Consider the following 26,219-nt stretch of genomic DNA (forward strand, 5'->3'; position numbering starts at 1 on the left):
GGCGGCAGAGCGGTGAATCAAACCCGGTTCCTCCAGATTAGAATGCACTTAATCTTAACCACTACACCACTGCTACTCAAGTACCCTTGTATGTGACACTTGTGGTGGCATTTCTAGGGAGCGTTCCGAGAGGAGGTGCATTTTACTGCCTCATCACTGCCCTTAGCATTTTCTGATTTTTCCTGCCCCTTTAAGACTTCTTAGTTGTAGTCGAGAAACGAGGATGCTGGGCAGCCCCATCCAAATCTGGAGGCAGCAGGCCACGGTGCTAACGCGGCAATACCCTGAGGCCTCCAGGAGAGCTTTCCAGCAGCACCGGGATCAAGAAAAGGGCCCGAAACCCATCAAAAAGCTCCAGGACACATGCCAGCAAAAGAGTGGCGTAAGTCCGAGGCCTGGGGCGCCGCACTGTCACCTCTATGATCCATTCAATGACAGACTCTGGGTTTCATCAGTCAGAAGTCTTTATCGGAATGAACACTGAACCTCTGGCTTTTGCAAAGCCAGTTCTGACCCGCTCCCCAAAGGCCCATAGCTTTATTACCTCTGTTGATCACTCCTTCCCCTGCCCCCAACTACGTAAAGTGAAAGCAGGAAAAGAAGAGCTGGAAAGCGAAAGTCCATTCCCAAGGTCTAGGGAAAGATCTGGCTACCCCTCCCTTCGCAGAGAGGCCCAGGGATGCCACTGGTCGAATCCCCACTTGAAATTTGCACGCAGATCCAAACCTGTTCATTGTGAAACCGTGTCCTCTTCATTGGAGTTTCTCCCTCCCCACCCCAGCGAGCACACAGCAGACACACCCAGTTGCAGAACTCTTAGCAATCCCCATTACCAGGCAAGCTTGCTTCGCTGGCATGATTGGCTGGCGTGCCTTGATGGGGCGGGACCTTTTCCCACTGCGGAAACGTACATTGTAGGGGTATGATCAAAAAAACCAGCGTGTAAAAGTTTAACGTTTAACTGTTTAACTGTGCAAACAGTTAATCGTTACCTGTGTAAACCATGAACGGTTCAAAGTTACACGTTTGACTGTTTAATGTTTGTATCCCCTTCTGCTGGCCGATCACAAAAGCGGAAATGAAACCAAGGAAAGGCTGATTGGTTGCCCAAATTCTGCGTCACACTCCAAGGCGGGAAACGAGTCAGGGTTTCAACCCTCATCCCTCCCCTCGGATCAGCTCTGAACCATGTTAATGGGGTCTATGCCACTTGCAACCAGGTCCTGCAGGAACGCAGATTAACAGGGAGAACGAGCACCAGAAATGGAATCTGCCACACAGGCCATGGGGAGGTCGTCCCTCAAACCTGGTTAGTTTGTGTTCTGAAACCTGGCTAAGATGGTAGTGGGGATTCGACCTTTGTTATCTACGTTGCAAGCACAGCAAGAGTGGAGAGATTCAGTAACCCAAAGAGGCCCCAGACATTAAGCGCACACTGACATGTACTCCCGGCCCTAAACCCTGGAGGGGGCCATCCGATGTCCGCTCCGCCCTGACATAGGGGTTTTGCCCCAGTCAGGAATTTCTCCTGAGTGACAGGAGCCACCATGCCCCGCCCCTAACTTGCCGAGCTCCACACCTCGACTGCCAGGCCCCACCCCTCCAAACCTGAGCTTCATGAGGACTAGGCACTTTAAAGCTGTCTCTCCCGCCACAGAGAATGAAATATCCAGTTCACAGGGTAAATTTGGGGATAGCACTAAATTGCAGCCAAGTGTCCCTTTTCCAGCTTTTTCGTGCTTCAACCACCACGGAAGCTCTCTTGGGAATTTTCGGCCGCAGGCACCAAAATGTCTTGGAGCCCCACCAGACGATATCTGCTACCTATTACCAAGTATTCATTAGTATTAAATATTTAAGGCATGGTCAGGCCAGAATTAGACCCTTTTACACTCCATTGATTTCCTGGGAGGGCGTCCAGCCCAAGCGTCAAGTTTCTGCTGTACAGATCAATGGGATTTCAAACACGGAGCCGACGGTGGCCCGGGAAGGAATTCGAAAATTCATCCATAATTAATTTAGCGCTGGAGTATGAAGGAAGTCGTATTGAGCCGCCCGTCTATATTGGCTCTTTCCAACCATGAGGTCGTTTGAAATGTTGAACAGTATTAATGGCAGCTCTTCGGTCAAGTAGCGCACAAGAGGCAGCGGGACATGCCCAGCGAGCAGAAGTCTTTGGGAATCAAGACTCTCAAACTGCGTGAACGGCACAGCGCTGGATACTTCTCGCCAAGGCAGTGTTGCCAACCTCCAGGTGGGGCCGGGAGAACTCTCAGAATGACAGTCAATCTCCAGACGACAGAGATCAGTTTCCCTGGAGAAAATACCTGCTTTGGACGATGGGCGCTTTGGCATTATACCCTGCTGAGGCTCCTCCCCTCCCCTTTCTCCCCAGGCTCCACCCACAAACCTGCAGGCATTTCTCCAACCTGAAGTGAGCAACCCCAGTGCTGGAGTGCAAAATAGTTATTGAACCAAACAAACCACCAGGAAGATCCAGACAAAACAAATCGTTTTGAAAGCCAGCGTGGTGTAGTGGTTAAGAGCAGGGGGGTTCTAATCTGGAGAATTGGGTTCCCCACTCCTCCACTTGAGTGGCAGAGGCTTATCTGGTGAACCAGATGTGTTTCCGCATTCCTGCATCCCTGCTGGGTGACCTTGGGCTAGTCACAGTTCTCTCAGAACTCTCTCAGCCCCACCTATCCCACAAGGTGTCTGTTATGGGGAGAGGAAGGGAAAGGAGCTCATAAGCCACCTTGAGTCTCCGTACAGGAGAGAAAGGGGAGATATACATCCAGGAGCAGCAGTGGTGTAGGAGGTTAAGAGCTCGTGTATCTAATCTGGAGGAACCGGGTTTGATTCCCAGCTCTGCCGCCCGAGCTGTGGAGGCTTATCTGGGGAATTCAGATTAGTCTGTGCACTCCCACACACGCCAGCTGGGTGACCTTGGGCTAGTCACAGCTTCTCGGAGCTCTCTCAGCCCCACCTACCTCACAGGGTGTTTGTTGTGAGGGGAGAAGGGCAAGGAGATTGTCAGCCCCTTTGAGTCTCCTGCAGGAGAGAAAGGGGAGATATAAATCCAAACTCTTCTTCTTCTTCAAACTCCTCCTCCTCCTCCTCCTCCTCTTCTTCGTAATCATACCCATTTCTGTCTCACCGTTCAGACAGCAGATGACTATGACTGTATGAATGACAGCATTCCAGAGGAACATTTCCAAACTTCCCATCATACAATAACTCAGGATACAACCTACTCCCCTTAGTACACAAACGCATCCATGGTTCAACCAAACTTCCCCTCTTTTAATTGAAATAATGTTCACAGGGTGAAGAGGGGCTGTGTTTACTCACATGATTAATTGCTCGTGCTGCAGACAATGAGGTCTTCTCCTCCAAACATCTGGAGCTCATCTTCAAACTCTGGTTAGGAAAGAGCAAGATGGACAGTTATGACACGCTTGAATTCTTCCAAAATAGAGCCTGAAGTCATTGCTTGGAACTCCTTCATACGCTTGCTCAGCTCAGTTTGTGAACAACAAGAAAAATTCATTAAAATTCATTAAAGGTCATTAAAAATTCATACATTCATAAAAACCGTTAAAAGATATTTTTATTTTTTTTAAAAAAGAAAAGAAAAACTGGATGGCAGACAGAATTCATAGAATAGAAAGTTGCCCCATACCAAAGGTGAGGCAGCTGACATTCACACCAATCCATATTGCACTGATATGGTTCCATTCGGAGATGTGCGTTCAGGTCACAATTTGGTTCCAAATAGTAAGCAGTATTCTTGAATATCCTCTTCCCTCCCTAAAAAACACTGTGCTGGAACCAGGGGTGGAGCGAGGGGAAATGGCGCCCTGCCGCAGCACCACCCACCCTGCCCTGGAATGCCCCCGGAACGCCCCCGCCATGCCTCCTCTGCAGCTCCGCCTGGGGTGTTGCCCCCACCCCACCCCACAGGCGCAATGCCACTGGGCGGAATGATCTATGGGCTACATTCAGAAGGAGATTAGACAGATTCAAGGAGGACAAGTCCAACAGTGACTACTAGCCTTGGTCTCAGGCATACCGCTCACGGGGACATGAGGTGTCCCTAGGCGCACACTATTTAGTCATGGGGGGGACACTAGGTGCTCACTGGGTCCTTGCGCCTGGCCTCTTCTCTGACTCCCTCCATGCAGGGGCTGCATTCACCAGCTTCGGGCCCGCTGGGTGCTGGGTCTGCAGGAGAGGCTGGGCGCAAGAAGGTAGGAGCACAATTTGGGGTGAGGGAGCGAATTTGGAAAGGCCCAGGGGGCGCCATTTTAGTTCCTGCCTAGGGTCAGGGGTGCCATTTTAGTTCTTGCCCCGTGCGCCATTTTGTTTAGGCACGCCTCTGGCCTTGGTAGCTAAAGATAAACTTCATGTTCATAGGCACTAAACCTCTGAATCCCAATGCAAGGTGGTGGTAACATCAGGGGAAGGCCTTGGTCTCTGTGGCCTGTTGTTGGTCTTCCTGAGGAACTGGGTGGCTGCAGGGTGAGGCAGGATGCTGGACTAGATGGACCACTGGAGACCACTCATGTCTCATCAAAATGCCATCCTTGGGTCTTTTTGGTGGGAAACTTGCAGGAAGAAAGCCCCCCTGCCCCCACTTGTCCCCTTAGATCAGTGGTTCTCAACCTTCCTAATGCCGCGACCCTTTAATACAGTTCCTCATGTTGTGGTGACCCCCAACCCTAACATTTATCCATTTTACAGAGGGAGAACACGGATGCAGAGAGTCTTAGGCGACCCCTGTGAAAGGGTCGTTTGACCCCCAAAGGTAAGGTGACCAGATGGTCACCTTTGTGAACCAGGACGGGCGGGTAGGCGGGCAGATGCGCGCAGAAGCCGCAGGAGCACACTGCCTTCTGGGGCGCTGCCGTTTCCCGCCCTGTCACAGGGCGGGAAACGGCAGCGCCCCAGAAGGCCGTGCTCCTGCGGCCAAGCGCATGGGAGGCTGCCGCACTGCCTTGCGCCCCAGGAGGCAGTGCGGCAGCCTTCCAAAAATCGGGACAATTGAAATAACAAACAAATTGTTTGAAGGCGGGACTGCCTCGCCAAAAGCGGGACGTCTGGTCAGCCTACCCAAAGGGGTTGCGACCCCCAGGTTGAGAACCGCTGCCTTAGATCATGATAGTACACCGCAAAAGGACAGTGGCCCCTTCCGCACATACAGAATAATGCACTTTCAATGCACTTTGCAGCTGGGTTTTACTGTGCAGAATAGCAAAATCCACTTGCAAACAATTGTGAAAGTGAATTGAAAGTGCATTATTCTGCATGTGTGGAAGGGGTCAGTGTAAGTGGACAATTGGAATGGTGGAGCAGAATCCTTGAGGAATGAAGTGCCAGTGCCACCCAGTGGCCATTAGTGGGAATTTAATAGACAGAAAAAAAGAAAAGTTTTTAAGGATCACAATCTTATCCCTCCTAGCATAATTTACTGTCCATTCCAGACCGTGAAGGTGTCCGAGGACGGTGCTGCTATCACACTGCCTCATCCAGAGAGCTTAATGGAGATGTGGGGAGGGAGAAAGCAATAGGAACCACCCCACATCCTGAAAGCTGCAACGGGTCCAGAGGAGGGCAACCAGAATGGTAAAAGGTCTGGAATCCATGCCTTAGAGACTTAGGGCGTTTTTCCACTTACCTTCTGCCCCGAGCTACTGTAGGCAAGTAGTGCGGGGTCCCGCGGCACTCCACAGTACAGGGGCGGCGACAACGCAGCCGCCCCAACGCTGCCGCTGTCACGCCCACTCAGCGCGCGTCATTCCTGGCGCTCTTCCAAACAGCGCCTATTGATGACCCCACGCCAGAAGCCCGGGTGTGCGCCAGCAATGACGCGCGCTGAGAGTAGCGCGCGGCATAGGGGGCTATGAGGTAAGTGGGGAAACGCCCTTAGGGAGCTGGGGATGTTTAGTTTGGTGAAGAGAAGATTAAGAGGTGACATGATAGTCATGTTTAGATAACTGAAGGGATGTCATGTTTGGCTTGTTTTCTGCAGCTTCAGAGACTAGGACCAGGAGTCATGGGTTCAAGGTGAAGGAAAAGAGATTCCACCTAAACATCAGGAAAAACTTTCTGACAGTAAAGGCTGTTCGACAGTGGAATGCACAACCTCGGAGTGTGGTGGAATGTCCTTCTTGGGAGGTTTTTAAAGAGAGGTTGGATGGCCATCTGTCAGGAGTGCTTTGATTGTGTCTTCCTGCATGGCAGGGGGTTGGACTTGATGACTCTTGGGGTCTCTTCCAACTCTATAAAACCGGGACACTTGAAAAAACCCGCGGGACACGGGACAAATTGTTTTAAGGTGGGACTGTCCCGCCAAAAACGGGACGTCTGGTCAGCCTACCCTAGAAACACCTTGCCACCCCTCCCACACACACCAGCTTCCATTCCGAACACCAGCTCAGACTGCCAACATTTACACTGGTGGGGCTGTAGGGCGCCCATTGGTGTACCTGGCCCTCCACTGGCATATTTGCCACTTGTGCTGGCGGCGTGGGCACCTGTGCCAGAACAAGGCTGCACTGGCTCCACGGATAGGTCTGCCTCAGATCGGGTTGCTTGTTGCACAAAGTAGTTGCATGGGGGGAGGGGAGGGGGTTGAATCATAGTCAGGGTTGCTGGGAAATTTCTGGTATTTGGGAACTTCTTGGAGGTTTTGGGGCTGTACCTGTGAAGGTGGACTTTGGGATTTGATTTTATAAGAACATAAGAACAAGCCAGCTGGTTCAGACCAGAGTCCATCTAGTCCAGCTCTCTGCTACGCGCAGTGGCCCACCAGGTGCCTTGGGGAGCTCATGTGCAGGATGTGAAAGCAATGGCCTTCTGCGGCTGTTGCTCCCAATCACCTGGTCTGTTAAGGCATTTGCAATCTCAGATCAAAGAGGATCAAGATTGGTAGCCATAAATCGACTTCTCCTCCATAAATCTGTCCAAGCCCCTTTTAAAGCTATCCAGGTTAGTGGCCATCATCACCTCCTGTGGCAGCATATTCCAAACACCAATCACACGTTGCATGAAGAAGTGTTTCCCTTTATTAGTCCTAATTCTACCCCCCAGCATTTTCAATGAATGCCCCCTGGTTCTAGTATTGTGAGAAAGAGAAGAATTTCTCTCTGTCAACATTTTCTACCCCATGCATCATTTTATAGACTTCAATCATACCCCCTCAGACGTCTCCTCTCCAAATCCAAAGAGGTCCCAGAACGCTTCTGCAGCCTCTCCTCAGGGAAGGTTGTGCTCCAGTCCCTCAATCATCCTTGTTGCCCTTCTCTGCACTTTTTCTATCTCCTCAATATCCTTTTTGAGATGTGGCGACCAGAACTGGACACAGTACTCCAAGTGCGGTCGCACGACTGCTTTATATAAGGGCATGACAATCTTTGCAGTTTTATTATCAATTCCTTTCCTAATGATCCCCAGCATAGAGTTTGCCTTTTTCACAGCTGCCATGCATTGAGTTGACATTCCCATGGAACTATCAACTAAGACGCCTAAATCCCTTTCCTGGTCTGTGACTGATAGCACTGACCCTTGTAGCTTGTATGTGAAGTTTGGATTTTCACCTAGAACCTATGGTATTCTGTAGATGCTTCTCTCTGCAGTTTTCTTCAGGGGTACAAATATTAGTTGGCACTTATTATATATCTATTTTTTTAAAATAGCTTTTGGTGGCTTTTGGTGGTCTTGGGTGGAAGGGTCTCCCCATTCATAATGTGGCTTTGGGTCAGATCTATAGACTTTTCTTAACTTCCTGAATAATAACAATAATCATTTTATGAAATCACAGCCATCAGATTTTCAGCCGATGTTGGCCGTCATACACATTGGGTTCTTCCCAAGAACCTAGGATGTTGCAATCTATCAGCATGTTATATGCACACATCCAACTAATGTGCCCTTTGGTAATTGATAGATGGAGATTTCATCAATACATTGATTGTTCAGGTGCTGTCTAAGGTTTTTGGGTATGGCACCCGGGCTTTCAATAAACTGCTGTTGTTATCATTACTATTAAAAATGACAACAATAATAGAAGATGCCTATTCCTGAGCTCTGCAGCCCTGAAACAGGTTCCTTTACTAACCTGTAGATTTCCCTTCACTCCTTCCAATGTCCCAAATGACCTCTGGTCACCTTGCCCTGTCACTTCACCACTACACCTGTGCGAATTGTGTGTAATTGCCGTCAAGCCACTTCTGACTCATGGCGACCCTATGAATCAATGTCCTCCAAAAACATCCTGTCGTTAATCGCCTTGCTCAGGTCTTGCAAACCGAGGGCCATGTCTTCCTTTTTAGAGTCAATCCATCTCATGTCGGGTCTTCTTCTTTTCCTGCAACATTCAACTTTTCCTAGCATTATTGTCGTTTCCAGTGACTCTTGTCTTGTTATGATTAGACCAAAATACGATAGTTTCAATTGGGTCATTTTAGCTTCAGTAGTGTGTTTGTGTGTGTGTGTAGTGCCCTCAAACTGCTTTCAACTCATGGCAACCCTACGAATTAAGGACTTCCAAAACATCTGATCATTAATATCCTTGCTCAGGTCTTGCAAACTAAGGGTTGAGGCTTCCTTTATAGCAGGGGTGTCCCATGTTGACCCTCCAGATGTTCATGGACTACAATTCTCATCACCTTCTGCCAGTAAAGGAATCGTAGTCCATGAACATCTGGAAGGCCAGAGTTGGACATCCCTGGTTAAAAGGTGGATATTTGCTGCAGAAGAAACTGGAAGTCTCTATGAGTAGGAAAAAGGGAGGCTGTGGGAATCCAGAAGACTTTACAGCAGGGGCTGATGGGAATTGTAGTCCGTTAACATCTGGAGGCCCACTGTTGGACACCCCTGCTGTCAATCCACCTCATGTTGGATCTTCCTATTTTCCTGTGACTTTTCACCTTTCCTAGCATTATTGTCTTTTCCACTGACTCTTCTCTTCTTATGGGGTGATTGAAGTACGACAACCTCAGTTTAGTCATTTTAGCTTCTGGAAAGAGTTAAGCTTGATTTGACCTGCAACCCACTGATTTGGTTTTTGGACTTTTTTTAGGGGGGTGGGGGGTGGGCAATTCATGGTATCTGTAACACTTCCCTCCAACACTGCATTTCAAAAAAAAGTCTACTATCTTCCTTATCCAAATGTCAAGCCTTTGGTATTTTAGTAGTTAGAGCCCACTCCCTTTCAAGGAGGGTGCCATATCAATTGAACCAAATAAATAAATAAATTTGGTTTTAGTGTTTAGATTATCTAGTTCCCATCTACGACCCTGATCCTGAATAAACTGAACTAAACTGAGGTAAAAGGGAATCCCAGGGCACCCACTCACTTGCTCTAGAACTACAACCCCCACAATCCTTCGCGCCGCGGTGGGTCCTTCCTCTCTCTCCCTTAGCTCCGCCCTTCTAGGGTCGTCTAAGACAGCGCCTGCTCCCTCAACCGCTTTTCCTCTCCTCCACGCATTCCTACGGGCGCCTGCGCCGTTGCGCACGCGCAGTGTAGGCGCCGCTCGAGGGGGCGGGGCGAGGGCCGCGGGGCGGGGCGTGGCCGGCGTCCTTGGCGAAGGGCCGGAGCCGGGGGTGTCTGTCGACCGCGATGTCCTGCTGTGGGAGCGGCGCGGGGGGCGCACGGAGCCTCGGCCGCCTCCTCCTCCTCCGTGAGTGCCGCCGGTAACGCCCCCCTGGCGGGGTAGGCCTTGTCACGTGACCCTGGGCCTCTCAGCTCTTTCCCACGAGAGGGAGTGGGGAGGGGGTTTCCCTTCTCCCCCCCTCCCTTTGCTGGGATCCCCCCCTCTTTGGAGCCAGGGCTGTGGAGCTCTTACTCCCGAGTAAACAAGGCCAGTCTGGGCTCGCAAAAGTTTCTGGCCAGGCGGGTTTCTCTGGAGCAAGCGTGGGTGGGCATGAAGAATCCTTCCCCTGACTCTAGAGTAGCCCCATAAGCTCCAGAGAGACATCTGAGCCACATGTGCTAGTGGAGTCCAGCTTGCAGTTTGCACTAGGCCTGCTGTCCTGGGAGAGGGGGGAGGCCTATTCAATGCTGGGGGGGGGGGGGGAGGCAGCAAAGAGTCCACTGACTTCCGAGTAGACCCATCCAGCTCACTTCGTGGATGACATTTCTCTGAGGCCTCTCCGGAGACTTGCTCCAGATGGCTCCCAAGTATTAACTCTTTGCTTTTTAACTCCACCCAATGTTGCACCATATGATGTTTTCTATTATTTGAAACCTCTTTATATTTTAAATTTTTGCATATTATGGGATATTTCATCGCTTAGATGCCAATAAAGGTCTCACATTGGATTGGTCCGCAAGTCAAAACAGGGCCATAAGGGAGAGAGTTTTGGGGGTGGGGGTATTTTATCCTGGGTTTTCAGCTGCAAATTTTGTTTTATTTTTTTGAAAGTTGCCTTTATTGTATTTATTTGATTGTTTTATTGTGAGCTGCCTTGAGTGTTGGAGATATATGGTGGCAGTGGTGGGATCCAAAAATTTTAGTAACATGTTCCGATGGTGGTGGGATTCAAACTGTGGCGTAGCGCCAATGGGGCTGGGCGGGGCACGACGGGGCGTGGCCGGGCATTCCGGGGGCGGGGCTGTGGCAAGGACGCAGCCGCTGCGCTGGTCCTTGGGCGGGAAGCGAATGCGCGCAGGCTGCCACGCACGCCGGTGCACCTCCTGCTAGACTGCTTCAAGTTCTGCGCGCTACTGCTGAGAGGAGGGGCGTAACTAAGGCAAAAAATCACGTGGCAAAATCACCCATTAGTAACCCCCTCTCGGCATACACAAATAATTAGTAACCTACTCACAGAAACCTGTGAGAACCTGCTGGATCCCACCTCTGTATGGTGGGATATAAATGTAATGCATAAAATAAACTACTAAGAAAGAGGGGTTGCAAATGCAACTGGACTTTCTGAATTGACTCCCCTCCTGTCTGACGGTTGTGGGTTTTCCAGGCTAAGGCTGTGTTCTTAGTATTTTTTTGCTCCTACTAATTTCGCCTGGGTATCTTCAGATACGCTTTTCGTGTTGCCACCGCAATGGTCTCCATGGGTACAATATGAAAGTTTAAGTTTTGTAGTTGCCACCTGTAGCTAAAACTTCCGCACAGTCTGCGAAACCCTCAACAACCAGTTGGTTTTGGCCATGAAAGCCTTCGACATCATATAAAAGCAGTGCCATAACATTGTAAGGGTGAAAGATTTAAGGTTTGGCACTTTATCTTTGTTTTTAAACTACAATGTGAAAAACTGTTCTTCTAAACTGCCTTGAACTGTAAGGAAAGAGGGCATGTAAAAGTTTTAATAAGTAAATGTACGAAGACAATGGCAAAAACTTACTACGGTTAGCAAACGTTGCAGAAAGAGCATGAAACAATTCCTGGATCTTTAGGCAAGAAACAAACAGGTCACAAAACACTTTCAATTAAGAGTCAGCTGCATAGTTAGAAGACTTGTTAAAGAAAATAAATATATTGTTAAAAACTTTCATGGAAAGCATCAGTTGGCTGCTAGGGTTTTCTAGCCAGTGGCCGTGGGTCAGGTGGAAGTTTCTTTAAATTACGCATTTTTGTTCTGATCTGTGGCTGGCATCTTCAGAGGCATGTCAGGGTAAGATGTGTTTTGTGCCACCTCTGAAGATGCCAGCCATAGAACATAAGAACATAAAAACAAGCCAGCTGGATCAGACCAGAGTCCATCTAGTCCAGCTCTCTGCTACTCGCCGTGGCCCACCAGGTGCCATTGGGAGCTCACCTGCAGGATGTGAAAGCAATGACCTTCTGCGGCTGTTGCTCCCGAGCACCTGGTCTGTTAAGGCATTTGCAATCTCAGATCAAAGAGGATCAAGATTGGTAGCCATAGATCGACTTTTCCTCCATAAATCTGTCCAAGCCCCTTTTAAAGCTATCCAGGTTAGTGGCCATTCCCATCTCCTGTGGCAGCATATTCCAAACACAGAAGCGGGCAAAATGTTAGTAGCAAAAACTACCAGACCACAGCCCAGAAAAACCACCACACCCAAGAAAAGGAATGCTTTACAATGGCATTCGAGGGACTTGGTGCCAGCTGATCCTCAGAGGAGAGGGTATTCCACGTGTGAGGTGCCACCCCTAAAAAAACCCCGTCTCTGGTAGTTGCCTGCTTCACAACTGTGGCTACAGGAAGCTGTGAGAAGGCAGATCTTAACCAGCAAGCTGCGGTTTGTATTCACCCCATAGCAGAAGCAAGCCCTGTTGCTTTCTGTTGAATCCCATATTGAGTCAGGGTACATAGTCTTTTGGACTGGTTTTGCCTAAAAATCTTGTGCTCAGAAATGAAGGCTGCTGACCAGGGTGAGTCTTGTTGAATGCGGTGGTGTTTCCCGTTGCCCAAACATGGAAAAGTTCAAAAAGGAACCCTAAATGCAGTGATTTGACGGAGAGCCAGTGTAGCTGTTAGAGTGGCAAGCGAAGGCCTGAGACAGCTGAGTTCGAAACCCCCCCCCCCCCTTGGGTCCATGACAGCCTACCTTACAAAGTGGTTGTGGGATTGAAGGGGAGAATGGCATTACACCACTTTGGGTCCTGATTAAGGAGAAAAATATATATATACATATATATATATAGAGGCAGAGATAGGCAGATATAGATATAGACATATATACAGGCTTTCAAAAACAAACCCCCCAAGAGCAGATACCAGCTGAAAGAATATCTGCTTCGGTTGTGGTGCGTACAGACCTGACAAGGTGTCTTTTCCTCCCCTCACTAGGATTATTTTGAATCGCCATCTCTCCCGTTTTAACTATGTTGCGGTTGATTATCTATGTTTTAATTATTGTAATGTTATGGTGTTTTAATTTCTTGTACACCGCCCAGAGCCCTTCAGAGGTAGGCGGCATAATAAGTTGAATCAATCAATCAATCAATCAATCAATCAGTCCTTCCATGATGAGCCTGCTTCTGTCTTTTTCTGTGTTTCACTGGTCTTTTCAAGCAGCAAAACTCTCTGGGATGGCAGCTGAAGTCCCTGACGTCTTCTAGGCTGTGCTGGACATGTGGCAGCTTTCAGCGCAACTCAAGACAGGCTGTCTGCCAACAGCAGAGTTTTAGGTGGCAAAAGGTTCCTACGACCCGATTCCTTCCTTAGCAACTGAGTTCTCATTGCCTAGAGGGGGACGTCCGTTGCTCAGAGCAAGAACTGGGTCGTTTTAACCCTGTTGAAGTTGCTGAAGTTGGACACACACACGCGCCCGCCACCGGATCTGCTGGCCAGATTCTAAACCAGCAGTGTGCGCCAAGGCTGTTGCAAATGTGTGTCCATTACCAGTTTGCAATTAACACTAATTTGCATGACACATTGATAGCCCCCCCACAGCTGGGGAACAGGTTGTCCTTATTCAGCAATAAGCTGGTGACAAACTGATTTAAGGATGTATCAAAACCTCACCCCCCCCCCCTCTTAAAATATTGGGAGGTTGAAATAACAATTCTTTTGCATTGTTTTGTTCTTTGGCTCTTTGTTCTTTGTTGTTTTAATACTTCATAATGTTGGAGAGATGGATTAGCAGTGGAGCAGATGGATGCTATGGCCAGGAGGTTGCAGAGCTCACTGCATCTAATTCTGAGGGAGCTGGGTTTGATTCCTGGCTCTGCCTCTGAGAGCTGTAGGAGGCTTCTCTGGGGGAATCTAGATTAGAATGTGCACTCCCACACATGCCGGCCGGGTGACCTTGGGCTAGTCCCAGCCTCTGTGGGGAGCCTCAGCTCCGGCACCCCCCCACCTTCTTCACAGGGTGTTTTGTTGTGAGGGGGGAAGGGCAAGGAGATTGTAAGCTCCCCTTGAGGCCTCCTGCAGAGAGAGTGTGCTGGGGCAATCCAAACTCCCTCCCTCCTCCCTCCTCCTCCTCCTCCTCCTCTTCTTCTTCTTCTTCTTCTTCTTCTTCTTCTTCTTCTTCTTCTTCTTCTTCTTCTTCTTCTTCTTCTTCTTCTTCTTCTTCTTCTTCTTCTTCTTCTTCTTCTTCTTCTTCTTCTTCTTCTTCTTCTTCTATTTTGGCAGATGGGAGTTTTGCTGTCGTCAGTGCGTGCCTTCTGCAGCTTATATCCTCGTACCCGGCCACAGAGCTGCAGATTAAAAACCCATGCCCAAGGAAGTGTTTGCCTGTGCTTGATTATGTGTAGCCCTCTGCAAAAAGGTGGCTTATGGACTCCCCCCCCCCCCCACGCATGTGCTGCTTTGTGCCAGCTTGTGGCTTGCTGATGGTAACTCGATCTTGGCTTGAGGAGAAGTTCATTCTGCTCGCTGTGTTAAAGCTTCTGCAAACGACCTTAAGATCCCTACTAGTTGCCTCTGGGCCGTCCCGCTGGAGTTGGCATTTATTGTCCTGAGCCGAAAGTATAGATGTTAACCAGTGTAGTGTAGTGGATAGGAGCGGTGAACTCTAATCTGGAAAACCGGATTTGCAATGCAGGAACACACCATCAAAGCACTCCTGACAGACGGCCATCCAGCCTCTCCTTAAAAAGCTCCAAAGAAGGAGACTCCACCAACTCCGAGGTAGTGCATTTCATTGTCCAACAGCCCTCGGGAAGCAGATGCAGAGTTTACAAGTGCCGGGGTTTGTCCGTTCTTCGTATCTCACATTTAGCCCAAGTAACGCAATTGATTTGCAGCGTAACAGCCCTGTCAGCTAAACGGAGTTTATGCTTGCATAGGTGGAGCAGGAAATTTTCCATGGAGAGATGTATCACTGGGAAATTTTGTGCCCCATGTCTCTGGTTCTGAGTCCAACCTGGTCTTAAAAAGCCTTTCATTCCTGCCAAAAGAGCAGGGTTTTTTTCTGAGCAGTTTTTATTCACTTCTCCCCAGATTTCCAGTTTTTGTGTCGGAAAACCTCAGGCTGGGAAGACTTTGGCCAGGCCCCATATCTCCAGTGCAGTCTAGTGGAACGTGTAACTGGAGGAGAAGAACTGTAATTGTTTTATACCTTGCAATAGTGAGAGAACAAAGATCATGCTTTGGCGACCGAGCAATAAAAGTACGGCGGAGCAGCCTTTTGTTGCCTGTTGATATAACTTGTTGTCTTCCTTGCTTCTATGAATATTTTTGGCTCCCTGAATGCCACTCACCCTGGGCTGAAATGAGAGATATACCCTCTAGAAGCAGAAGAAGTGTACTCGCCTCTCCTCTATAGAGTCTTGAGAACATGTTACTTTGATCCAAGAGCACTTGTGGCAAAATATATTTTACTTTCAAGCTTTCAAATGGGTGAGGGAAGCAGGCGCTCGGACCCAGGTAGAATATTCTACAACAAAGAAGGTCCAGCATGTTTGTTCACTGATGGAGGAATATACAGTCCACTAACATCTTTATGTGAAAGGTTGTAGTCTCCTGTCTAGAAAACCCCATAAGGTTGCCATAAATCGGCTGTGATTTAGAATTGTAGAATCATAGAGTTCGAAGAGACCCTAAGGGCCATCAAGTCCCACCCCCTGCCATGCAGAAACACACAATCAAAACACTCCTGCTTTAAAAACCTCCAAATAAGGAGACTCCACCACTCTCCAAGCAGTGTAGGAGGTTAGGAGCTCGTGTATCTAATCTGGAGGAACCGGGTTTGATTCCCAGCTCTGCTGCCTGAGCTGTGGAGGCTTCTCTGGGGAATTCAGATTAGCCTGTACACTCCCACATACGCCAGCTGGGTGACCTTGGGCTAGTCACGGCTTCTCGGAGCTCTCTCAGCCCCACCTACCTCACAGGGTGTTTGTTGTGAGGGGGGAAGGGCAAGGAGATTGTAAGCCCCTTTGAGTCTCCTGCAGGAGAGAAAGGGGGAATATAAATCCAAACTCCTCCTCCTCCACCGCCGCTGCTGCCGCCGCCACCGCCGAGGCAGTGCATTCCACTGTTGAACAGCCCTGACAGTTCTCAGGAAGTTCTTTCTAATGTTAAGGTGGAATCTCTTTTCCTGCACCTTGACTCCATTACTTTGTGTCCTTGACAGCACTTCACACACACACACAAACCATTGTAGACTTTGCAGTTCAGTGAGTTTCAAGTTGTGGTCGAATTGCCCACAGAGAGCAGGGTGTGATACAACTGCCATCATCTCCCGTTGTAACCTTTCCCTCCCTTGGCAAGCATCCACCACACCAGGTGCCTCTCTCACATCTAGAGAAGTCTTCCCGCATGATCAGGCTAAGAGGAATGATGCCTCCCTGCCACTCCTGAGGGAGAATCCAGTTGCTTATTTTTCCACATGTTGCTCTCCGGTCTTTTTGTGCGAGCAATCGGTATGCTGTGGGCCAGGAAAAGAGGCTGCAATCATTTTGAATCTGGCGCCGGAAACATCAGCGCCTGAAATAATGAGGCACAGGTTAGACCAGTGGTGGCGAACCTTTGGCACTCCAGATGTTATGGACTACAATTCCCATCAGCCCCAGCCAACATGGCCAATTGGCCATACTGGCAGGGGCTGATGGGAATTGTAGTCCATAACATCTGGAGTGCCAAAGGTTCGCCACCACGGGGTTAGACCCAGAGCGGCAGGCGCTCATGGGTGCCACTACCATTCCCAGCAGCCCCTGCTAGCATGGCCAGTTTGCCGTGCTGGCATGGGCTGATGGGAATCGTAGTCCATGAACACCTATTCTTTATTCATATTGTATGGGATATTTCAAAAGAATTCCTTATGTAGCTAAACTTTGCCCCTGCAGGCAAACCGTAGAGTTCACTCCATGTGTCCTTTCTCATTGTCCTTTCCGTGTTAATTTCTGGGCTAAATTTTTGAACAACCCCCCCCCCCTTTCTGAAAGGAAAGGGCATGCCGATAAAACTAGCACATTATTTCTTTTGGCAAATCGGAATCCAGCAATAATAGAATTGGTTGCATAAATTCCTGCAGCGTGCTCTGAGTCTTTGTCAACCTGGCTCTTTCAACCTTTCGGATTTTATCGTTTTAAATATCTGCTATGTATTCTATTGATACATTCCTTTTTTATTATATGCCAATAACGGCTTTGCTATTGATTATTATTGGCAGTTGAGAAGGGACTTTTGGGTGCTCCTTCGGGAGGATGGGGAGGCTGCTTGGTTGTTTGGATGTGTGAGTGCGTGGTGGGTAGCCAGGATGCAAAATTTGCAGAATAGTCCCTCTCAGAAGGATCAACTCTGATGATGTCGCTGACATGGCTCAAATTTTCACTGAGGCAGGTAAACCGCCTACAACAGCGACTTCTTGTTGCGTGATGTCACTCAATCTGCAAAATGGAACGGACTCTCTTAATCCAGCGCGGTGTAGTGGTTAAGAGCAGGCATGCTCTAATCTGGAGAACTGGGTTTGATTCCCCGCTCTGCCACTTGAGCTGTGGAGGCTTATCTGGTGAACCAGACTAGTTTGTGCACTCCGACACACGCTGGCTGGGTGACCTTGGGCTAGTCACAGTTCTTTGGAGCTCTCAGCCCCACCCACCTCACAGGGTGTTTGTTGTGGGGGAAGGGAAAGGAGATTGTCAGTCCCTTTGAGTCTCCTTACAGGAGAGAAAGGGGAGATATAAATCAAAGCTCTTCTTCTTATATCTGGCTGTTGTGGGTTTTCCAGGCTGTGTGACTATAGTCTGGTAGTTTTGCTGCTACCGTTCCGCCTGCATCCGTGACTGGCATCTTCAGAGGCACGTCACAGTTAGATGTATTTCTCTCTGCGGCATAGAAAACACATTTTATTGTGGCATAGCTCTGAAGATGCCAGCCGTAGATGCAGACAAAATGGTAGCATCAGACTAACAGCTACACAGCCTGGAAAGCCCACAACAGCCAGTTGATTACGGGTGTGGAAACCTTCGGCAATACTTCTCCTCATATCCTTGCAGAAACTGGGATGCAGCTGCTACAGAAATGCAACACGAGGCTATCTATTGTCTTTTCCTATTTATTTTTTTCCTAGTGCAGAAAAATGGAGTTCGGCATTGTTCCTACACTGCAACACGAAGAAACCTTTACATCACTAAAGACACAAAGGTCATTTGTCAAGGCTTTACCGGCAGACAGGTATGTGTTTGGCCAGCCCATTGCTTGCAGGTCTGATTACAAACAGGAAACGTGTTGGGACAAGATTTCTTACCCCAATGCTCTTCCTGTCTTGGCTCTGCGCTGGTGGCTGTCCAGTGGCTCTGCGTTGGTGGCTGTCCAGTGGCTTTCAAGCTGGATTGGAGTTCTTCCAAAGTTTGTCAAGGAGCCATAAGGAGAGCCATGTTGGATCTGAACGATGGCCACCAAGTGCTGACCAGCTGCCTCTTAAGAAACCCTCAATCAGGATGAATGCAACAGCAACCGATTTAAAAAACCAGGGGGCATTCATTGAAAATGCGGGGGGGAAGAATAAGGACTAATACAAGGAAACACTTCTTCACGCAACGTGTGATTGGTGTTTGGAATATGCTGCCACGGGAGGTGGTGATGGCCACTAACCTGGATAGCTTTAAAAGGGGCTTGGACAGATTTATGGAGGAGAAGTCGATCTATGGCTACCAATCTTGATCCTCTTTGATCTGAGATTGCAAATGCCTTAACAGACCAGGTGCTTGGGAGCAACAGCCGCAGAAGGCCATTGCTTTCACCTCCTGCATGTGAGCTCCCAAAGGCACCTGGTGGGCCACTACAAGTAGCAGAGAGCTGGACTAGATGGACTCTGGTCTGATCCAGCAGGCTCTTTCTTATGTTCTTAAAGAATACTGCCTCTGGAACTTGAGGGAGTAGAGCTCCATTGTGGTTGACAACCATTGATAAGCCTATCCTCCGTGAATTTGCCGTCTCTCCTTTTAAAGTCTTCCAAGTGGGCGGCTATGATGAAGGGAGGTGCAACAGAGAAAGCTCACACGCACCCCCTTGTACCAATCGGCTATCAGGACTCTGGCCCCTTACACACATGTGGAATAATGCACTTTCTATCCACTTTCAATGCACTTGAAGCATTGAAAGTGCAGCAGTGGCGTAGTGGTTAAGAGCAGGTGTATTCTAATCTGGAGGAACTGGGTTTGATTCCCCGCCTGAGCTTCGGAGGCTTAACTAGGGAATTCAGATTAGCCTGTACATTCCAACACACCCCAGCTGGGTGACCTTGGGCTAGTCACAGTTCTTCTGAGCTCTCTCAGCCCCACCTCCTTTAGGAGAGAAAGGGGATATAAATCCAACTCTTCTTCTTCACTTTGCAGATGGATTTTACTGTGCGGAATAGCAAAGTCCACTTGCAAAACAATTGTGAAAGTGGATTGAAAGTGCGTTATTCTGCATGTGCGGAAGGGCCCTCTGTACTGGATACCATCCCCTGCCAAAAAAAGACCCCTTACTTGATACTGAAGGCGCCTACCAAGCTTTCATTTACCCCTCACGAACATAACCTACTCTTCATAAACATCTGCTGAGCAGTCATGAAGTTCACAATCCTGGCTTAGACGATTCTCATGTCTTCACAATCTAGCATGAATTGTCCCTTGTCAACCATTTCAGCACACTTCTCTCAAGACTGGGAACCTTAGAGCAGCAGTGGCGTAGGAGGTTAAGAGCTCGTGTATCTAATCTGGAGGAACCGGGTTTGATTCCCAGCTCTGCCACCTGAGCTGTGGAGGCTTACCTGGGGAATTCAGCTTAGCCTGTACACTCCCACACACGCCAGCTGGGTGACCTTGGGCTAGTCACAGCTTCTCGGAGCTCTCTCAGCCCCACCCACCTCACAGGGTGTTTGTTGTGAGGGGGGAAGGGCAAGGAGATTGTCATCCCCTTTGAGTCTCCTGCAGGAGAGAAAGGGGGGATATAAATCCAAACTCTCTTCTTCTTAGAGAAGTGTGTCGAAATTGCTGTCCTGAGAGAAATTGGAACAATTATACTGATAAGGGGACAATTCGTGCTTGTAGGAGCAGAAAGAGCTTAACTCCACAGGCCTACAAAGATAGCAAGATCTGGTCAGAAACCGGAGACAGATCAGCTTGCTGGATTCTTCAGCTTGGTGTTCTTATCCTTTGGAGATAAGAGTTTCTATGACATTGTTAGGACACAAGTTGCGTTTTGGTTTAGCCAATTTGTCCAAGGTGGTGTGTGTGGGTGTGACCACATCTTGTGGCAATGAATTCCACAGGTTAAGTATATCCTGTATGAGTTCCATTCAGTTTCAGTGGATGACCCTGAGTTCTAGTATTGTGGGAGTGGGGGAAAAACTTTTCTTTGGTCCTTGGTGAGAAGCACAGTACTAGTGGGCAAGCTTTTTTGAATGATGGCCACTGACCCTTCCATGCAAGACCCCACTATAGCCAGGTTGTTCCTTCCATCTTGGACTGGCCTCATACGGAACAGAAGTGATTGGTTGTACTGTTGCCCTGTGTAATTGGTTATGCGGGGCAACAGCCAATCACCTCAGTTCAATATGAGCTAAGTATTCCAAACATGTTCCAAGATACTCACAAGGATTGATTGGCAGGCAGGCATGATATGTATAGGGTTTCCTGGGATTCCAAATGGTACCTTTAGCCCGATCTTGTCACATCTGAGAGACTGGGCCCTTTCTACACAAACCACCCCAAACATTTGTAAAATGTCATTGTGAGTTTAAAGCAAATTATATTTTAATTATTACATGGATTTGTAAATGTTGGAAGCCGTCCAGAGCCTGTATCGGGAGGGACGATATGCAAACCTGATAAAATAATGAGTAAAAATAAATAACAGTTCAAGAGACTTTTAAGGACCATTACAGGCAAGGGTAGCCATCTTACTGTGTGACAGATGGGCCGCGTAGCCTGTCTGTGCTACAAAGGGCATCTTCTGTTTATAGCCTCTCATTCCGCAGTTAACATTTGGAATGTTTTTCCGTCATTGACTGCTGCTACGCGAGTCTTAGTCTGGTGGTCACAGGGGAGTATTTCTAGGTTGCTGATTTGCTAATTAGCAACTTCCATTCCAGTGAAAGCTGCAGAATAGATCATTGACACATTTTGTGTAGCCCGGCCTTTGCATTCAGATTAATTATCACCCGGTTTGGGCTGTACCCCTTTACACTGTAAACCGGAGATTCCACATTTATGTGCTTCTCCTGTTATCAAAAACTGGGGTTCCTTCCCTTCCGGTAAAAACATAGCTTCCCAGGGGGCTGAAACTACAGCGTGGTTTTGATTTCGATGTGCCCGTTGCTGTGTCCTTGTACGACTCCCGTCAATTTCGGTGGGATTCCGTTCGTTTTCTTCTTTGCTCATCTTCTTTTGCGCACGGTCTGTCCGTGTCTCGCAGGGTACCTTTCACAGTCAGCAGGCGCTGGAGTATGGCACCAATCTAGTAGGCGGAATTTCGCCGGGCAAAGGAGGCAAAACTCATTTGGGGCTTCCCGTCTTCAACTCGGTGCAAGAGGTAATGTTATATAGTTCATAAGATAAGAAATAGAGTGAAGGGAAATTAGCCATTGATTCGAAGTATATATTTTTGTTCACAGAAGATTCTCCCACTACCAGGAGGAGGGAATGATTTTGACCACACTCTCACTTCAGAACCTATTATGTGCCCCCTCCCCCACCTTGTGGTTGAGGTTCCCCAGTCTTTGAGGGCAGGATTCAGGGGATATTGGAGATTGTAGTGTTGATTTCTTTACTTACAGCATTTATATGCCATCTTTCCACCCAACTTTGTGGCCCTGTGGGAGCATGTTCCCTTCCGCAAGTGCTACTGCAATCTATTATTTATTATTAAACATTTATATTCTGCTTTTCCTTGTGGTAGAAGGGAGGCTGCAATAATAGTTGGAAAGATTCTCAGTTTAAAACCTAAAAATAAAGTAACATACCCCAAATATATTTCTGGCTTGACAGCAGTACATGTGAAAGGGATCTGGGAGTCCTAGTAGACCGCAAACTGAACATGAGTCAGCAGTGTGATGCGACAGCCAAGAAAGCCAATGTTATTCTGGGCTTCATCAGTAAGAGTATAGTTTCTAGATCAAGGGACATAATGATACCTCTGTATTCTGCATTGGTGAGACCTCACTTGGAATACTGTGTCCAGTTCTGGGCACCTAAATTCAAGAAGGATATTGACATGCTGGAACGGGTCCAGAGCTGGGTGACCAAAATGGTAAAAGGTCTGGATTTAATGAAAGTTTTATTTATTTTACACATATAGGCAACAGATACAGAAAAAGAAGAATCCAAATCTCCACACACACACACACACCCTCTCCACAGTAATAATAATAAAAGAAAGAGAAACACACACACATCTCTACACATATATATGGTGACTAGGCTTGGTCAATACCCTAGAAATTTGGTAAAATTTGGATTTGGATTTTTTCAGGCATAAAATTATCTGTATGCATGAATCAGACAAATAACATTTTCGATATACGCGAATATTCAGGTCCGTCTGATTTTTTTTGGTGTTTTCACATTTTGGCCTGCTAGTGGCAACAAAATTTCAGGGTATCATTCGGAGAGTGTCCTGATGATATCACCTGAGTTTGGTGAAGTTTGGTTCAGGAGAGCCAAAGTTATGGACCCCCAAAGGGGGTGCCCTCAATCAGTAGCCGTTCATGGGCAGAATTCCTATGGATATATGTATTTGACCCGCCCAAAAAAGAAATTCCAAGCAATAAAAAAGAAATTCTGGGTGCAGGCAACACACTATATTGAACATTTTAACAGAGTTTTGTTTTTTAAATTTTTTCCCGGTCTTGGATTGCTGTCCCGTAGGCAAAAGAACAAACGGGTGCGACTGCCTCTGCCGTATACGTGCCACCTCCATTTGCAGCTGCCGCCATCACGGAAGCCATTGATGCCGAACTCCCCCTGGTGGTCTGCATCACAGAAGGCATTCCCCAGCAGGACATGGTTCGAGTCAAGCACCGATTGCTTCGCCAGAACAAGACGCGGCTCATCGGCCCAAACTGCCCGGGAGTCATCAACGTAAGGGCTTGGTTGACATTAAAGCAAGTTGGAGTCACAAATGTGTGTGGGGGGTCCCCTTTGAAGAACGAAAGTGATGAGAAGCGTGGGGTCCAAGTATTTCTCTGCTCCAGGATTTCCCCCCCTTTATAGCTGGTACACTATGTTAGAAGAAGAGTTTTGATTAATACCCCATTTTTCTGAACTGTTAAGGAGTCTCAAAGCAACTTACAAACTCCTTCCCGCCCTCTTCCCACAACAGGCACCTTGTAATGCAGGTGGAACTGCAAGAGTTCTGCGAGAACTATGGGTAGTCCAAAGTCACCCAGCAGGCTTCATGTGGAGAAGTGGGGAATCAAACTCTTTTCTCCAGATTAGAGTCCACCAGCTTTTAACCACTACACCATGCTGTGTTGGGATATGGGGAAAAAAACAGATTCTCAAATCCCCTCTCAAATATGGGATTTGCCTCATAATTCTGTTACTAGGGATATAACGGACAGCCAACGTGTGTCTGGAAATCCTGGAAAGATCTGGTATCCTGCAATGAAAAGACAGTAGTAACACTTGGTATTTGTATGGCACTTTCGGCATTGAAAGAACTTCATATTCATAGTCATGCCGTAACATTCAGCACCTGTGCAGGGGTTGCCTGACACTGTTATCTGCATGTTTCTGATTGGTGGGGCAGGGAGCAAATGAAACTGAGAGAAAGGGAAACTTACTGAAGTCCAGCTAGTTGGGTGGATCCAACCATCTTCCCGATAGTCTTCTTCCAACCTCAGTGGCTCTTTCTCCACTTGAAGAGCCACCTAGTTGAAAGAAAGCTTTTTAGATTGTAGAACGGCTTTCAGCTTGAGCCCAAAGGGCCGACGGGATCCAAGTATTTAATGAAAAGGTGAGATTTCGACCATAGACATCAGCCACTAGGGTTCACCAGATTCCGGATCAGACATGGCAGGTTAGCTTCTCTTCCTGGCAAGTTGCCAGTCCCTGTTCTGAAGACGTTCAGTGAAGTCTGGAAGCCTGCTGCGGTATGCCGCTATAACATGGGTTCTGTGTGTATATACTGGAGAGCCAATGAAACTTTGCTGGCTTTGTCAGTAGCTCAGTTGAAGTTCTCTCCAAGTATTCTGCAAAGTGGGCAATGGGCATGCCAAAATTTCTGGGGAGGAGAAAAAGGATTTGGGTGTATACCGGAAGTTTAAAGCAGTGGGCTTTCAAACAGTTCTGGGATTCCTGATATATCAAGGGAAGTCTGGTCCAATTTCTGTTTTGGTTGGTTTGTTTTGCAGCCCGGAGAATGTAAAATCGGCATCATGCCCGGCCACATTCACAAGAAAGGCAGAATTGGTAAGATCTTGTCGATGGTTTTGACATACCTCAAAAGTCCTGCTGATCTCATTGTAATTGTATTGTATGGTGGCAGCGCCTTCAAAGAGGTGGCTCCTCACTGTCGCAACTTGAGCAAATAGACCGGAATGCGGCCATCCTGATCTGGATCAGCCTGCCCAGCTTTGCTGTAACAGTCTGTTGTGGCATGTAGGCTGGATTCAGGAACAAGTCCTGTAGCCAACAGAAACAATTATTCAGGAAATGGCTGTGTTTTGCTATTCCCTGCAGTTGCATGATTGTACAAAGCTCCCTTATACCAAATCAGATTCTTGTTCCATTGATGTCACGTGCAGGAGCAGGGAAAGAAGAAGAAGAGTAGAAGAGTTTGGATTTATATCCCCCCTTTCTCTCCTGCAGGAGACTCAAAGGGGCTTACAATCTCCTTGCCCTTCCCCCCTCACAACAAACACCCTGTGAGGTAGGTGGGGCTGAGAGAGCTCTGAGAAGCTGTGACTAGCCCAAGGTCACCCAGCTGGCATGTGTGGGAGTGCACAGGCTAACCTGAATTCCCCAGATAAGCCTCCACAGCTCAGGCGGCAGAGCTGGGAATCAAACCCGGTTCCTCCAGATTAGATACAAGAGCTCTTAACCTCCTACGCCACTGCTGCTCCTTGAAACAAATCCAAGTCATCGGATAAGAGTCTGCCACTTGAAACAAATCCAAGTCATCGGATAAGAGTCTGCCACTCACGTGGAGGAGTGGGGAATCAAACCCAGTTCTCCAGGTAGAGTCCCCCGCTCTTAACCATTATGCCACACTAGTTGATTGCAACTGCAGTCTCAAATTCAGATTTGATTATTTGGAGTTGCCCTCTCCCAGATTGGTTTCAGACCCATTGACGATTGGCGTCCTGCTGGTGGGAAAAGGGGCAGGTCTGCTTGAATTTTTGATGCTTTCATTTTGCTGGCATGAACACAGCATTTGGGGACAGGCCAGTAGCTCTGTGATGGAGCCTGTTTGGGAGGCAGAAGGTCCTGAGTACTTGGCATTTCCACTTAAAAGGATCAGGGAGAAGGTATTGTGAAGGAACTCAACCTTGGAGTCTCTTCCAGTCAGGAGAGATAAAGATTTTTGGAATGAGTATCATTTTATTGTGGTGTAATTCATCAAGTAGTGGGACTTTTTTCTCCTCCTCTGATACCATTTGTCTGGATGAATACATTGAGAAAGAGTTACGAAACAGGAGTGATTTAACCCAGAAATGCCTCCTGTAGATTCATGCAGTGCTACATTCATTGTATTTGCCTGTTGCCAGAATGTATATTTATTTTTTTATGAGCATGAAACTTTTTCAGTGTTTATTAGTGTTGCAACTACCGTGTTTCCCCAAATATAAGTACTCTAGTCACTTATATTAATTTTTGCTCCCAAAGATGCGCTATGTCTTATTTTCAGGGGATGTCTTATATTTCTGTATTCTGTTAGTCAGGCATGCTTCCAAACAAAAACTTTGCTACGTCTTACTTTTGGGGGATGCCTTATATTTCGCACTTCAGCAAAACCTCTACTATGTCTTATTTTCCGGGGATGTCTTATATTCGGGGAAACAGGGTATTTATTGTGATTGGTAGTATGCATGTACACTTGGCCATTATTATGTACTTCAGCGTTGGTACACATTGATTAAATTGATGACGTGGATGTGTTGCTTATGGTAAAAAGAACTGGTGTGGTAACTACATTGTGATATTTTTGGAGTGACGTACAGTGTATTTCTTAGCTCTTTCACAGTTCGTGTGTGTGTTTGGTTGCATCTAAAATCTGATTCTGATTTGGGATAAGGCAATTTCTTGTTCATCTGTTTGCATTGAATGAGTTCTCTGCTGCTTTGTTTGCTTTCGAATCAACGGACTGCAGCCGACGGGAAACTATTACTAGCCACTTTCTCGGTTCCCTGGTACGGG

At 47.8% G+C, this 26,219-nt stretch overlaps 1 protein-coding gene across 1 annotated transcript in view; it reads left to right on the top strand.

Annotated features, from left to right (window-relative positions):
* The first annotated feature begins 223 nt into the window (after positions 1-223).
* The window catches only part of SUCLG1 (succinate-CoA ligase GDP/ADP-forming subunit alpha), a 28,609-nt gene continuing 2,613 nt past the window's right edge, over positions 224-26,219 (top strand). Inside the window, exons 1-7 of the mRNA XM_048482743.1 lie at positions 224-382; positions 4,185-4,250; positions 9,528-9,699; positions 17,945-18,048; positions 21,277-21,393; positions 22,728-22,940; positions 24,215-24,272. Coding sequence (XP_048338700.1) covers positions 224-382; positions 4,185-4,250; positions 9,528-9,699; positions 17,945-18,048; positions 21,277-21,393; positions 22,728-22,940; positions 24,215-24,272 — 889 coding nt within the window. The remainder of the gene's footprint in view (positions 383-4,184; positions 4,251-9,527; positions 9,700-17,944; positions 18,049-21,276; positions 21,394-22,727; positions 22,941-24,214; positions 24,273-26,219) is intronic.

Source organism: Sphaerodactylus townsendi, unplaced genomic scaffold (assembly GCF_021028975.2).
Source record: "Sphaerodactylus townsendi isolate TG3544 unplaced genomic scaffold, MPM_Stown_v2.3 scaffold_20, whole genome shotgun sequence".
NCBI lineage: Eukaryota > Metazoa > Chordata > Lepidosauria > Squamata > Sphaerodactylidae > Sphaerodactylus > Sphaerodactylus townsendi.